We start from the raw sequence: 15,182 nt of genomic DNA, 5'->3' as shown, positions 1-15,182 counted from the left end.
ACGGTAGAAAGTTGGGTGAGATCTCAAAGAGAAATCTTGTTACATAAAAGTGGTTCCTCTTTAGACAAGCACATCATTTTCAACTGTTGAAACTGCATCATTTCTGTGACATAAATCGAACACATTGCTTTAAAAAAATATAAAGTGCTGCCTTCTGATTGAAAAGTTATAATGCATTCTATAAACAAAGTTTGTTTATTGTTGTGTCACCCCTAATGAAAGGACCAGCCAGCTTTGACTATGAGACAATCTTTACTTCCAAACTCCAATTCTACCGCCAGTTGCCTGGCAAGAAGGCAGTTTGAACCTTATGTTTAACTAGTTGGTGTCTTACCAACCGGCCGCATCAGAAAGAGGTTATCATCTGGTCTGAAACCTTGACCTTCTGTTCATGAGGCAGACACCCACCACTAGGCCATCGGGATTGGCAGCAGGCCTAAGATTTTTTTCCTATTTTAAATCTGACTTACCTTTTGCTTGCCACAACCTCAGCTTGAGTTGGAGCCCTCTCTAAGAGAAGACCATTTTTCATTTCCCACACTCGTGCTACCTACAACACAAAGTTCAGTTCAGTTGCCACATTCAAATTTTCATCATTAATAAGTTACCAAACATACTTATATTATACCAAGTACAGATTAAAGATGCTTTTTTTGGTTTGGTTTGTGGTACCAAGGCTTAAATACAAATTATATCAGTGGCACATTTTCAAAATAAATTGTAAATAACTGATACTGTGATTTTTTACCCATCCTGCAAATGTTCTCGAATAACCCCAGTCCTACTCACTTGAAAAGGCAATGCTGCAATATACTCCTTCCCTGAGTTGACGAAGACGTGAAGGCAGTTATCTAGCTGTATGCAGATACCGTGCTGGACCTCACCATCAATATCATCATCAACAATCCCCTCTTCACCATCCTCTTGGCCCTTGGGCAGCACAAAACTACACCACATCACCTGAATTCAAATCAGAAAGAGTTACAAATCTTTTGAAAGTTGTAAAACTGAACTTTAGGCTACCTTCAGGTAGAACCTCCACAAACTGAACTTGGTCTACCTTCAGGTAGGAGAACCACCACAAACTGAACCTTAGGCTACCTTCAGATTGGAGACCCACCACAAACTGAACTTGGTCTACCTTCAGGTAGGAGAATCACCACCAACTGAACTTTAAACTACCTTTTGGTAGGAGAACCACCACCAACTGAACTTTGAACTACCTTCAGGTAGGACACACACAACAAACTGGACTTTGGGCGAACCTCAGGTAGGAGATCCACCACCAACTGAACTTTAAACTACCTTTTGGTAGGAGAACCACCACCAACTGAACTTTGAACTACCTTCAGGTAGGACACACACAACAAACTGGACTTTGGGCGAACCTCAGGTAGGAGATCCACCACCAACTGAACTTTAAACTACCTTTTGGTAGGAGAACCACCACAAACTGAACTTTGAACTACCTTCAGGTAGGACACACACAACAAACTGAACTTTAAGCTACCTTCAGGTAGGGGACCCACTACAAACTGAACTTTTGGATACCTATAATGATCTGCATCAATTTTCATTAAGCAAGGGCAATTCTAGTCTTACTTGCTCTAGTTTACAACTGCTCATTGTCTGATGTGTAAGTCATACTTAAGCATAAGAACTTGACTATGTGTAGGTTAGATTACTTAACGCAGCTTGATTTTCTACTGTGAGGAATCGCATCACCCACCTCTCTGATCTTGGAATCCATGCTGAATGATTTGATGATGGTCCTGCTGGAGCCCACACTCCCTCGGCTCCATATCACAGTATCATCTTTAATGTACAACTCCTCATCACACGGTTCACACTTCTCACCAGTGCAGCTCTGAAGCTTCCAGCATTCTGCCTGTAAAAGGGGCAAGGTAAAAATAACACCATTAGTATTATGTTCATACAGTCAATCATCTAGTTTGAAATACACAAGTAAGCTAACTTGGGCTTGGTGTAAAAACAGAACGTTTTATTGATTGTTGGAGCTTTACCTTGTTATCAATATCATTAATTGATACATCCCTAAGAGCTCTAACCAGCGGTAATCCATGACTAACAGCTGATCGATTCTGAACCTGGAGTTCAACGAGCCCAGGATGGTGGACATGGTGCTCCCGGCCAAAGGGAACAAAATCCTGGGTGTCACAGGTGATGATCATATCGTCCTGATCCAGCCTTGCAATTTAACTGCCAGTGAGTGGCACACAGGAGAGAAGGTGAGCTGAAATATATACAATTCGTTGATGTTTTATATATTTTTCCTTTGAAAAGATCAGTGAAAAAATGATTGAAACATGCATAGAGTATTTTCTGATTATCATTTATCAAGATGTCTAATCCATTTCTGCATGTGTAAGAAGGATGACACATTCGGGGGTCTTGTGTTTGACACTCCGAAAAGATGGAAATTATTCCGAATGAAGACTCGTCCAGAACTGATTAAGACAAGGGTCTAAACCAGGCAACTACAGTACAGTACACTCTTATCCCAATTCAGTAGGTTTAGGCCTTCTGACTGAGTCGGGCGTGTTCAGAGTGTGCGCATTTGATTTGCTGTGGCTCTGATTTGTCTTCTTCCAAAAGGCCTAGCGTATGTACACAGAGCACGTTGTAGACAAGTTCAGAGCCACACACCCTCCACACACAGCTCGGGCTGGCTCTGGCGTGCCACGCCCACATCCCTACCCAGCACAGGTCCAGAGAATGAGAGATTTTCAGACATCATGTCAGAAGAAAAAACACATTTTAGCTAAATCTTACATATAAATCTCTTTCAGTAGGTTAACAAAGCTACGATGTATAACATTAAATTTCATTGGTTTGATCTGCATTCATCTGACACCCCACAGGCGTGAAAATCTTAAGTAAAATTTGAATTTTGCCACAAATTTTTCCATTCCATGGGCGCTGACATTGAGCCAAACTAAGTTGCGGAATTTTGATTATTTTTGGTAAAGACGGACTATCGACACGCATAAAAGCTTTGTAACGCAAATAAACACATCACTGACAATCACACTTGAAAATAGATTGTTAGGTAATACACACACTATAACTCAATGTAGTTAACAATGCAATTAAATGCGTTTAAAGACAATTTGCACTTTGATAACCCAATGTCTAATTTCATTCCAATTCCACATTTTCACTCAAGCCATTCTGAAAACATGGATTCTGAAGTCCACGTGCTGAAAATTATGCACTAAAAATATTCAAATATCGACTTTATTTGGTGATAGAAAGCCTCCGATCGCTCTGAGAGAGTAAGTCATATATCTAAGAATATCATGATATGTTATACATGCTGTAGTTCCTTCGGTTATGTGAGAAAACGCCCTCTGAGTGGAGTGTGATCAACTTTTCCCCCATCAGGGTGTTCCAGAAGAAAAGATTATGATTATGTCTTCACAGCCAGTCCTGATTGTGACTTGGTCTTTTGTCTATACGGCATACATTGATAAGTTCTGATCAGTCGTGGGTTTTACTCAAACAAATGGTCACAAACAGTGTCTTAACACTGGCATTTGATTTGTCCAAAAAAATTTCGATAGGGTCCTTGGATCAGGCATTTTGACAGATTCTGTGTGTGCGCATTTGTTTCTTTCAGGTTCTGGTCTTTGTTGAATAATTACCAACAATTACCTGATTTGAATCTGTTCAATAGATTTAATGATAATTCCTCTGTTTTGGTTTACAGAAATGGATCAGGTAAAGAAGGATGCCCGGTTTGCCCACATTGGCAAGGATCCGAGATTTCATAATTTGCCTTCGCGGGAACGCAAAGTGAAGATTGACAAACGGTTCAAATCTATGTTCGAAGATAAGAAGTTTAAATTGAAGTACAGTGTAGATAAACGAGGTCGACCAATCAATACTTCAACCAATGAGAACTTGAGAAAGTTTTATGAACTATCCGATTCCAATTCTGAGGATTCTGAAGAGAGTGAGGAAGAGGAAATTGCCAGAATTGTGAAAGGGAAAAAGAAATCATTGGATGGTGACAAGAGAAAGTTAAAGGACAAAGAGAAAGGAAAGGTGCTTGGAAAGAAGAAGGTCGACTCTCCTTTGAGTAAAAAGTCAAAGAAGAATGTAGATGGAGAAAATTCAGGCAAGAAGACTGATAAAAATAAAGGTGGCAATGATGATAAAAGTCTGGCCAAATCACACAAGGGTGTTGACAGCCAATTTAGTAAAGTGAGCGTTGGCCAGTCTCCAAAATCAAAGAAGGTCCAGAATAAAAAAATGCAGGAGTTGGAACCGAGGGATTCCGAGGATGAAGAAGATGTTTCTGATGAAGGTAGTTATTTTGGTGAGGTTTTAATTTTTTGTCACATTAATGTACAGCGCAAGGTTAGGATGTGGAAAAGTAATTGAGATTTGAAGTTTGTGTCTTTGGTGAGAGAATAAAAGTGTGTGTTTGCAAGGCCTACTGGAAAGTACAGTCTGACTGTCAATATAAAACCAGCAGAGATGACTTCACTTGTCACGATGTGATTGTCGACTCTTGATTCAAACTTGTATCATTGTGCATCTTCCATGTTTTCAGAGTCTGCATCAGAGGATGATGAAGCCAGCTCATCAGCCAGCGGAGATGATGGAGAATCTGAATCGGATGCATCTGAGTTGGGTAAGTGTTGACAGGCAATTGATGTCTTGAATTATACTTACATGTATTGTATTAGAGTAGAAAATATCCTTTCTTTTAGAGATATCAGTGTAAGACTCATTGTCATGAATTACCACCTGTTGATTACCAATGAGGAATTGTGCAGGAAAGGATAAGCTCTACCACCAATCATTGTCTCGTCTATATTCCAAACTTATATCTTTGAAATTGTCCAGTGTAATTCCATACTTGTACCTTTAAAACTTTCTGGTCTATATTCCATATGTGTACCTTGAAAATCTTCTCTTCCAGATGTCTCTGTCCCAAGTGGCTCTGCTCCTGGTGGACCAGACTTGGCTCGAGGTGAAGGACTTGTGTCAAGTTCAGATGATGAATCAGAGACAGAATTAGCAGATGGTAAGTATATGCCAATTTTTTAGTAGTACAGTGGAACCCCGGTAACACGACCACCCAAGGGACTAAGCCGAAGTGGTCGTGTTACCGGGGTGGTCGCGTTAGTGAATTTAAGAATCATAAGTAGGTTTTCCCGCCAAAACATCGTCCTGCTGTGTGTACATTGACATGCATTAATGACTACGCCACCGGGTGATTCGATAATTTTGTGTGTATATTACGAATAAAAATCATTTTCTTGAGTGTTTTGCGTTTAATTTGCAACTTATGTAAATGAGTAAATAAACTGACGAGAGCTAATTAGACCAAACATTACATTAAAACTTGAGTATGCTAATTAGAACAAGCATGTAATTCACACCATCGGCAGCTGCCCTTCTTGATGTCAAGCTAATATTCCCGCTAACATTGAGAGAGGTGATGTGAGAAGATGTTGAGAATTCTTCCTGATGTCTTCCTGCTTTAACATTAGCCAATTTGAACTGGTACTGATTAAATCATCTTTTTAATAACGTATTTTATCAACATTACGACGTAGTAAGCATTCTTTACTTTGAGTATCGGTACTCTTACTAATCAACATAATTTATTTGTCCTAAAAACTACGTGTGCATGCCTCTTGACATCATTTAATACTAAATGATGAAAAAACAAACCGTGAGTCGAAAAGAAAGTTTATTCTTCATTTTATTTGCGCTTACATTTGATCAAACCTTGGAGGAATTATACTTGAAGTATAGTTCCTCCAAGATCAAACTCACTTACACATCATTTATTTTCATATGGATTCCCATGGTCATTGTGTTCGAGGTGCTAATTATCAACACGGATTTGCGAGAAGGTGCCAATTGATACCATGCAGTCATGGTTGATTACGGCAATTAGGCCTCATGGTCGCGTTAGCGGGGTTAATTTGCAGTTTGGGACCGACCAAGCTGGTGGTCGCGGTCTGGGTACCGGGGTGGTCGTGTTAGCGAGGGCCAGTTAATGGGAATTAGAGAGAAAACCATTCGGGACCGGAGAATTTTGGTCGTGTTCGCGGGGTGGTCGCGTTACTGAGGTGGTCGCCGACCGGGGTTCCACTGTACTGATACAAAACGAGGGCATCCCAAAACCTTCTGGTTGTGATAGTTCGAGATTATTTTAAGTTCTTTCTAAAAATGATGGCTGAGGAGGAGAGATGTACCAAGCTACATATGAGGTACATTCAATCTGATTTGAAAAGCGAGATGAGTGGCATTGTGGTTAAAGTGTCAGGCTCATAATCAGGAGGTTGCAGGTTTGACTCTTGGATTGGAACGATCACTGCTGTTTCATCTTTGTGTCCTTGAGCAATGGAAAGAACGGCACCTGTCAACTCTTTAAGTCTTGGATTCGATTCCTGGTCGACCAATGAGCCAATGATGAACTTAGTATAGCTTGCATGCTTTCAACTCGACATGAGCCAATGATGAGCTTAGTATAGCTTGCATGCTTTCAACTCGACATGAGCCAATGATGAGCTTAGTATAGCTTGCATGCTTTCAACTCGACATGAGCCAATGATGAGCTTAGTATAGCTTGCATGCTTTCAACTCGACATGAGCCAATGATGAGCTTAGTATAGCTTGCATGCTTTCAACTCGACATGAGCCAATGATGAGCTTAGTATAGCTTGCATGCTTTCAACTCGATATTTTTTGGAAAAGTGATGCGCTTTGAAGGATGACACAGCATTGGATATCATTATTGTTTTATTTGCAGCTGATAAATTTGATCATAACTGGGGTGAGTTGGACCAGGGGGCTGCGATGGTCGAGGACGCGACTAGCCGGCTGGCCGTGTGTAACATGGATTGGGACCGGATTAAGGCACAGGACATCATGATCTTAGTCAACTCATTCAAGCCACAGAGAGGGGTCGTGAAATCGGTTTCGGTAAGAGCGCAAATAGTGTCGATGGAGACACTTTTAGTTACTTGAGCAAAGCTCCTAGTCACCCTTTTGATTTGTGATATGATTCAGAGTAGATGCAAAAAACCATCTGTGCTTAACTGACAAATTGTGATTTCTTACTACATTTGGACAGTGATATGCAATATGAAAAAAAGAAATTATGGGTGGAAAACATTTGTATGCCATATCGTTAAATTAGGTTGACGGGGCATTTACATATGTTCTATCAATTTAAATTCGAAGTTTGGTTTCACAGAGTTTTTTTGTAGATGTATTAATGGAATGTCTACCGTCCCCTGCAAGTTATTTTTCCATCATGGATACATTCATAACTAAATATATCTTCTTTTTTCCATTTAAAGATTTACCCATCTGAATTTGGCGTGGAGAGAATGAAAGAAGAAGAGATCCATGGACCAAAAGAGTTAGTGGAAGATAAACTCGCGTCTGATGAAGAGGACCCACTGGAAGGATCAGATGAGAAAACGTCAGGTAAGAGCAAAATTTGGCTCCTGGTAGCTCTTGCCAGATGTCACAGTTCAACAATCAGTGTACATGGGCCAAGTTGCTCAAGCATCGTGATTGTAAGGTACAAACGCCTGTGTTAGTTAGCTCAAATAAGCAGTTATCTCCTTCAGTAAAATTCTTTAAGAAAAGTAGCTTTGGGGCCTGACACCAACGTCAGGGCTAATGAGCAACTGGGCCATTTTCAGCAAATAATTGTTGACGTATGCTGTTCAGGGCCGCCTTTATTCATTGTCCTAGCTGTTGTAGCTAGTCATGCCTGTCAAATGGATGGTGTTTTTGCAAATCACGTGTCATTCTGCTCTTGTTCCAGGTTTGCATTACCACCGTGAGAAACTGCGGCAGTATCAACTCAACAGGCTGAAGTATTATTACGCAGTGATAGAGTGCGACTCCAGAGAAACGGCCAACGCCATCTATACGGAGTGTGACGGCATAGAGTATGAGAGTAGTTGTGCTCGGTTGGATCTAAGGTATGATACGTGCGTAGGGTCCCAATTGTTTTGCCACGTCACAAGGGCTGGACCCTGCCGACTTCGGTGGACTTTTCGTGGGACGACCTGTCTTTTATATCCGAGTTTTCCTTCTCACAGGCTGGTTTCCTACCAATGAAAACAGGTTTACAAGATGTCAGTGGTAAGCAGTCACACCTGCATGTGGTCTAGTATCAACTGTTCTGACCTGACCTGCACTGATACATACTCTTTGCAACTCGTTGTAGGCCCTTGTGCGAGATTGTCCAGGTCTATCTTTTCTTAAATCTATCTTTACTTCAATTTCAGGTTTATTCCAGAGGACATGACCTTTGAGCACGAACCCAAGAGTGTTGTGAAAGACGTAGCGGACATCTCGACATATAAACCATCGCTGTTCTTCAACACTGCCCTGAATCAGTCCAAGGTATGAACTACATGTACAAGTAGGGCAACGGACAGATTCTTTCAAACTTGGTATCATTGGAAAGCATTTACTCTTAGCTGTTCAGTTTGAGCAAACTCTAGGTATTCCAGTTATGTTCTTGATCTCAAGGTTGTTCAGTTTGAGCAAACTCTAGGTATTCCAGTTATGTTCTTGATCTCAAGGTTGGTCAGAGGTTTTCTTGAAATAATGCGTTTTTGTGGTGGCGTTAAATTGCAGGTATCGTTGACCTGGGATGAGACAGACCAGGACCGGTTGAAGGTGACTATGAGGAAGCCCAAGTCTGGGGAAATCGATATGATGGATGTACAGGCTTACCTCGCATCCAGCTCCGGGGAGGAAGAAGGTAAGTGCAGATACGTATCTAGTACTGTCCTCTTGACTTCAAATGGGTGTACAGTGGAACCTCTCTTAGCAGACACCCCTCTGAGCAGGACACCCTCTCTATGAGGACACTGATTTTGGTCCCAAATTGGTCACTTTCATACCATTTGACCTCTGTAATGAGTACACCTCTGTAAAAAGGACAGCATTTCTCATTCCAACTGGTGTCCCAAATAGAGAGATCATCTGTTCTATGCATTGGCTATACTAAGATTTCTCTTGGTATACCACAGTGGATAGTGACAGGTAATTCTAAAACACCCAGATTACAATGTAACACATTTTTTAGTGTTTAATGCACTGTGCATAATTTTGGCAGCAGCTGTTCCGGGTGACAAGGTTTCATGTTTTGACCATTTCCTTTACACTTTCAGAGGACGAAATTGCAGATAACGTCAATGATGGAGATCGATTGAACAGGTACCGTGCTCTGCTCCAGGGGATTGAGAGTAAGGAGAAGAACAAGGGAGAAAAGGACATGGAGATGGAAATCACATGGGAACCAGGTAGGAATGTTGTATTCAGCATCTTTCTGTCGCCTCCCAGGGCTGGTAGGCCTACTGGTTGAATTGATTGAGCAACTTGCTTGTCACCACATCGAGGACCTGGCCCAGGATAGGATACTTGTGGCTGTGCAATCCACTGATGATGATGATGACGCATATCTGATATCTTCAGGTTTAAGAGACACGACAGCCGACCTCATTAAGAAGAAGGCAGAAGAGAAAGATGCGACTCCGTGGGAGCAATATCTGATGAAGAAGAAGGAAAAGAAGAAGAAGAAAAGGGAGGAGAAAGCCGTGAAGACCACCAACAAGGTAAATACACAGGCAAAATTTGTGGCTTGAGTACCTTGTTAGTAGCACTTATTGAGCCCCTACCGTCTATAGCTTTTATGTTTGTACAATTTCCTCCTAAACTTTGTCCAAAATTGAAATTATCAACAATGAGAGTTTTTAGAGACAAAACAAATTTGACTATTTGGTCTTCAAGTGTCATGAAAAATCAAAACAAATTCAAAATTTATCTCGACAATTTTGAAGAATATGTCACCCTACGAGTATTTTGAAAGTACTATTTTTTGGTAAAAGGGTCACATAACGACTTTGTTTTAATTTCAGGTGGAGCCGGGGAAAAGTGATGAGGGCGATGATGCTGAAGGCTACAGTGATGATGAGCTTCCAGCCGGTATTGACCTTGATGATCCCTACTTCAAGGAGGAGATTGAAGGAGTTCAACTGTCCAAGAAGGAGGGGAAGAGGAAGAAGAAGAAACAACGTGAGGAAGAGACTGAGGAAGGGAAACAAAAAGCGGTACGGAAGCAGACGACCATTTTGAATTTGAAACCCAAACTTCGGTGATTTCATGATCCATTTCAATGAGTGTTGAAATAGAACATCACTATAAAGGACAACCTCTGGAGAGGTATCCTGATTGGAGTGGTCAAACAGAACAGAAACAACCTATTTGGGAGCTGGTGTCCTTAAAGGAGATGTGTCCGCTAAGTAAGGTTCCACTGTGCCAGCAAATAGCCTGTCATGGAAGAGGTTCGAATGAGTGTCCCCTCGAATTTCATGGGCTGATGGATTGAGAGGCAATGTAAATGAAATGCAATTTCAACAAATCCAGTGTCCACAGACAACAAAATTTAAGATTGAACTTATTTTTAACGTGTCCGTCCTGATCTCAACTTGAAAAGCAACCATCAGAGAAAAACAAACATTGTTTTGAATAAATGTTTCAAGGAGAAGTTTTGGTTAGGGTTAGCCATAGAACCTTTTGGAAATGATGACCTATTTGGGGGAATTAGTCAGGGATTCTGCAATTGGGATGAAATCTTCAGCTCTGCAAGTTTAAATTGTAAATATTGAAATTTGTTTTTTGTTTTTCGCTACATTCAGGCCGAGTTGCAGCTGTTGATGATGGACGAGGATGACAACCAACAACACTTCAATCTTAAAGATATCATGAAGAAGGAGAAGTTAGAGAAGAAGAAGAAGAGAAAGAAGAAGAAGCCCAAGGAGGGTATGCAAGTGGAGGACACGTTCGAGGTGGGTTGATGGTTTATTTGGTGTCAATCGTTTACAGTCACTTCTATACATCGCCTGTACATCGGATGTACTGTGCTGTCGTCTGCTTTTGTTGGCATACTCACTGCCATAGGAAAAACGACCATTCCCGAGTCCAGCGGTCCTCATTGATGGCTTCTCCACTGTGGGAAGTCTTGTTCCTGTTAGCACATGCTGCTGGGGCTTTGGTTGGTGTCCAATACACAACTCCTTGATGTAATGGGAGGAAAAGAGTGCTTTGGTTCCAGACATACATTGTATGCACCTCCTATACTCTGGCACCAACCCAACTCTCCCCTCAGTGTTTACGTTTTTCATGCACAACCCTGAGTCTAAACTAGACCCTGAACAGCCTAAAATCGGATAGATTTAATGCCAAGATAGTGGAATTTCTATCAAGAAGAACCTTGGCCTGAAATTTTTTTTGCCATGATTCGAAAAGCCCAGTTTTTATTCCTGACTTCTGATTGGTAATCAGTTTTATTCTGTTTGCAGATTGATGTCACGGATCCACGTTTTGACGCCATGTACAAGTCGCATCATTACAACGTCGACCCGTCCTCGCATGAATTCAAGAAAACCAAAGCTATGGAATCGATTATACAAGAAAAATTGAAGCGGAAGAAAATGGGGTCGGAAAAAGGACGCGTACAGGATAGTGGTGCTGTGACTGTTTCGAAAAAGATAAAATTAGACTCGACACCGGACACACAGACTGAGGACAAATCATTGTTGTCGCTTGTGAAATCGGTGAAAATGAAAACGCAGAAATTTCAACAAAAGAAGGATTCGAAAAAGTCCTGAGGTTTTGATTATTCTTGAACGTTTCCGCCAGGCCTCGAGTTTGTTTTTGCATTGAAAGAGACAAAACGTCACGGTTTATTTTGGTGATTTATTTACACATGTGACATTTTGTTTAGATCTTAAGTATCTATGGAGAATAAAATGTTAAATTGACTGGACTTTTTGAATCGTTTATTTTGATACCGCGTCAACACAATTAAGCTGGTTGAAAGACGCCAGTACAAAAGGCCTGTCTTGCATGTATTAGTCCTATGTGTGACAGCCATGGCTCAACACAGTATGTTCTGTCAGTAATGTGGGACAGTTGTCCACACTGCAGACATGATGTTGACATGGATTATTTCCAGTCTTGGGAATTCAAATAGGAAGTGACACACTGGATTGATGGCACCATGCTGTGAGTAGGAAGCACTGTAACCACCACAGGTGATAAAAGTCCACTGAAATGAGCACTTGTCTATCACAATGGAAATATCCATACGTTTCTAACTGAAGTCTGATTGATCCCCACGGTTTCATGACCATTAAAGCTGACCGGTCAAATATACATTCCCGAGTAAGACCGAAGCCGAAGTCTCCGGGAATGTTTGTGATGAGCATTTGGATCTTCTACTGAATATACCACCCATTACCCCTGGTGCACGAATCGAAAGTGGGGCATTATCTACAGACATTATAGGGTGAACTGGAATCGGTTGGCACAGCTGGTTTTCTGGGGGCCATAGTGACCCTGTTGTAATGGAAAGACTCTACAAATCCTCATTACTGTGTTGCCCGAAGAGCAGTTCTGTAGTGTTGTGTCATAACTTCATCCCAAAATGGTCAAGGACAAAGTCACATTCAGAAAGAATTGATAAGTTCAATGATCCAGGACCTGTCCACATCTAAATGGGGAAGTTGGTGATGTTCTCCAATGACCTCTGATGAAGCATCGAGTCCGAGTTGGCTCGGCTGGATTTCTTGGGGCATAGATCGACAGGCAAGTTTCCCACACTTCCACATCTCCTGAAAAATAACATCAGCTAAATTAACCTAGAGGTTAGACTTCCAAGGCCTACCGCTGAGACATGAATATGATTGTTGTGACTGGCCAACAATTTGAGGATAGACACGGGTTGTGCTCCACCAAAATGGAAACTAGACCCTTGTCCCCAGCCTTATTGTCCTCTTCTATGGGAGGACACAACTTCATTACCACATTGCAGATTGGTTTCCAACTTCAAAAGCAAATTGGTTTGTTGCAAAGCTTGCCAATGCTCAGTGGTTTGCAAGCCTACAAACCCAGACAGGGGCAGCACTGCGCAAAGCAACTGAGCATAATACATGTTGAAATAAAAACAGGCTGACTCTGACCCCTCCTGGAGAAACAACTCCCTTTGCCTGTGGCAATGTGCGTATGATAAGGTAATGTGGCTGAGGAAAAACACAAAGGGCTGATTGTGGCTGTGGGATGCTGCAGTTTATCATCATACACTATATAGCTTAGGTTATAAGCTTCGTTTTGATACCACTCCCATCTTTGTCCCTTTTGGCAGAATATTTGTAGATATGGTGTTTGTGAGGCTTATCATATCATCCGAAAATTGATCATAACTGACATTCCAGGTAATTTTGTATTGTCAGTGATTGCTCAATACTGGCCTGGCCACTTTACAACCAAATTTTGTCCAAAAGTAATTGACTTCAACATATCACTCACCTAATATCACCCAATATTTGTAGATATGGTGTTTGTGAGGCTTATCATATCATCCAAAAATTGATCATAACTGACATTCAAGGTAATTTCATATTGTCAGTCATTGCTCAATACTAGGCCTGGGCACTTTACGACCAGATTTTTTCCAAAAGTCATTGACTTCAACATATCACTCACCTAATATCACCCAATATTTGTAGATATGGTGTTTGTGAGGCTTATCATATCATCCAAAAATTGATCATAACTGACATTCAAGGTAATTTTATATTGTCAGTCATTGCTCAATACTGGCTTGGCCACTTTACGACCAGACTTTGTCCAAAAGTCGTTGACTCGACATATCACTCACCTCGCTTCAGGCAACTGCTTCAAGAAAATGGCCTTTACAAGACTAACAGCTGAGCCATAGGCCTTGTCATGTTTTAACCTGGCATATTCTTCACCGAATATCATTGCGACGCCCTTCAAGTTTGCCACAGCCTGGGTGTATCTCCCCTCCCAAAGAAGGTGTTGAATTCCTAAAAGACACTCGTCCATGTAAAATGAATTGAAGGGATTGGTAGCAAGTTTATCCAGGGTGTGCCGTATGGGGGATTGACCAATAATAGTTCAATGTGGTCTCTTATGATGGACCAGAAGCTTTCCATTTCCAATAAAGTCCAATGAGTGTTGTCATTGTGATCACATCGCACATTCTCTTCACCGTTTGCGATGACTACCTTGATATTGGCCATTCTTTGAATGTAGGAAAAGGTGTCTATATCTGTCATGGCAAGACAGGTGGTTTGTCACCTCCGATTTGTTGCCGAGTGACTACTTCAGCTTGCAACACATTCTTGAGGGTGTTAAAAAATGCCACCCATTTCGTTAAGATATCAAATGTGACCTGTCGCAGCAAAAACAGGTGCATGTCGCACAGAAGATGAGCCTTCTTCTTATATTCTCCTTTTCAAACAATGTCTAATCCCTGTCTGTAACAGTCAAAGAAGTTTAATGTATAAGGGAGACGGCTTTACATAGGCTATGAGCCTTCTGCCGAATCCCAATGTATCAAATATGTATTTTCTCCTTTAAAATAGAATAAACAAAACATGTTTGAAAAAAAAAAGCCTAAATGACACCAGGAGATGATGGAAGAAATTGATGTACTCAGATTTTACAAAAGGCAGACAGTAGTGAAATGAACAACCATCCATCTCAACCTGCCAAGCTCAGAGTGAAATGCGCCTGGTTTCGCTGTGACGGGTCACAAATGTCATAAAAGTCCACACATTAGTGCTATAAATGATAGGACTGATCATTTGCAGACAACACCCATTACCATTTCATTAGGCAACCAAGCAGTGCCTTGACAATTCTGTCAGCCATGCCCACTGTATTCATGGAAAAGGCTCACAGCCTCATGGTCAATACTGCTGGCTATCAGGGCCAGGGTTCGATCCCAGCAGAACCGAGGATTGTATATCTAGGGAACCAGTGTGGCTTTCAAGTAACGAATATTCCTGGGGGTCTGTCGATGAGACTTAAAGCAGCTGTCCCAAGTACCGGAGTAACTTAGTAAGGGCAAGTAACGGATCCAATACAGGAGGACAGTGGCCTAGTGTTCTCCATTCCCTAGTCTAAAATCCATTAGGATTATGACCCCAGTGATAATGATAATGAATAGCCGTCAGTTATGCGTTATTGTAGCCATCAATGTTCCATCAATGTTACTGCAGGATGATCTTCGTCTTCTTCAGAGCTCACTCTGCACTTTGAGATCTTAATCTCCAGGGGGTTTTTCCCCTCCACCC

General features: G+C 41.4%; 2 protein-coding genes across 3 annotated transcripts; one reads left to right on the top strand and one right to left on the bottom strand.

The window, feature by feature from the left end:
- Positions 1 to 212: 212 nt before the first annotated feature.
- LOC135484633 (anaphase-promoting complex subunit 1-like) lies at positions 213 to 2,192 on the bottom strand. Its single transcript, XM_064766267.1, has 5 exons — positions 2,091 to 2,192; positions 1,730 to 1,888; positions 790 to 960; positions 471 to 550; positions 213 to 285 (listed from the first exon to the last, which is right to left on the bottom strand). Exons 1-5 carry the CDS (start codon positions 2,190 to 2,192, stop codon positions 213 to 215), a joined length of 585 nt encoding a protein of 194 aa, XP_064622337.1.
- Positions 2,193 to 3,205: 1,013 nt separating this feature from the next.
- On the top strand, positions 3,206 to 11,822 carry LOC135485656 (ESF1 homolog). Of its 2 annotated transcripts, none has more exons than XM_064767979.1 (14): positions 3,206 to 3,296; positions 3,731 to 4,330; positions 4,580 to 4,660; positions 4,952 to 5,056; positions 6,797 to 6,969; positions 7,350 to 7,479; positions 7,826 to 7,985; positions 8,295 to 8,412; positions 8,650 to 8,776; positions 9,189 to 9,320; positions 9,493 to 9,632; positions 9,936 to 10,127; positions 10,716 to 10,865; positions 11,379 to 11,822. In XM_064767979.1, exons 2-14 carry the CDS (start codon positions 3,733 to 3,735, stop codon positions 11,685 to 11,687), a joined length of 2,415 nt encoding a protein of 804 aa, XP_064624049.1. In that variant the 5' UTR covers positions 3,206 to 3,296; positions 3,731 to 3,732; the 3' UTR covers positions 11,688 to 11,822. The 2 variants fall into 2 exon arrangements, with proteins under 2 accessions (XP_064624049.1, XP_064624048.1); XM_064767978.1 differs by having other exon boundaries at positions 3,731 to 4,342.
- Positions 11,823 to 15,182: the final 3,360 nt, after the last annotated feature.

Source organism: Lineus longissimus, chromosome 3 (genome assembly GCF_910592395.1).
Source record: "Lineus longissimus chromosome 3, tnLinLong1.2, whole genome shotgun sequence".
Taxonomy (NCBI): Eukaryota; Metazoa; Nemertea; class Pilidiophora; order Heteronemertea; family Lineidae; genus Lineus; species Lineus longissimus.
Note: the sequence above shows the minus strand (reverse complement) of the source record. Positions and strands in the feature narration are given on the sequence as shown.

What these genes read in the sequence shown, in the direction of transcription:
- LOC135484633 (XM_064766267.1), bottom strand. Translation starts at nt 2,192, where the DNA reads ATGATCATCACCTGTGACACCCAGGATTTTGTTCCCTTTGGCCGGGAG. An exon ending in AGGTTCAGAATCGATCAGCT is followed by an intron (nt 1,889 to 2,090) that starts GTTAGTCATGGA and finishes CCCCTTTTACAG; the next exon opens with GCAGAATGCTGGAAGCTTCA. An exon ending in TGGATTCCAAGATCAGAGAG is followed by an intron (nt 961 to 1,729) that starts GTGGGTGATGCG and finishes ATTTGAATTCAG; the next exon opens with GTGATGTGGTGTAGTTTTGT.
- LOC135485656 (XM_064767978.1), top strand. Translation starts at nt 3,733, where the DNA reads ATGGATCAGGTAAAGAAGGATGCCCGGTTTGCCCACATTGGCAAGGAT. An exon ending in CTGCCCTGAATCAGTCCAAG is followed by an intron (nt 8,413 to 8,649) that starts GTATGAACTACA and finishes GTTAAATTGCAG; the next exon opens with GTATCGTTGACCTGGGATGA. An exon ending in AGGAAGGGAAACAAAAAGCG is followed by an intron (nt 10,128 to 10,715) that starts GTACGGAAGCAG and finishes CGCTACATTCAG; the next exon opens with GCCGAGTTGCAGCTGTTGAT.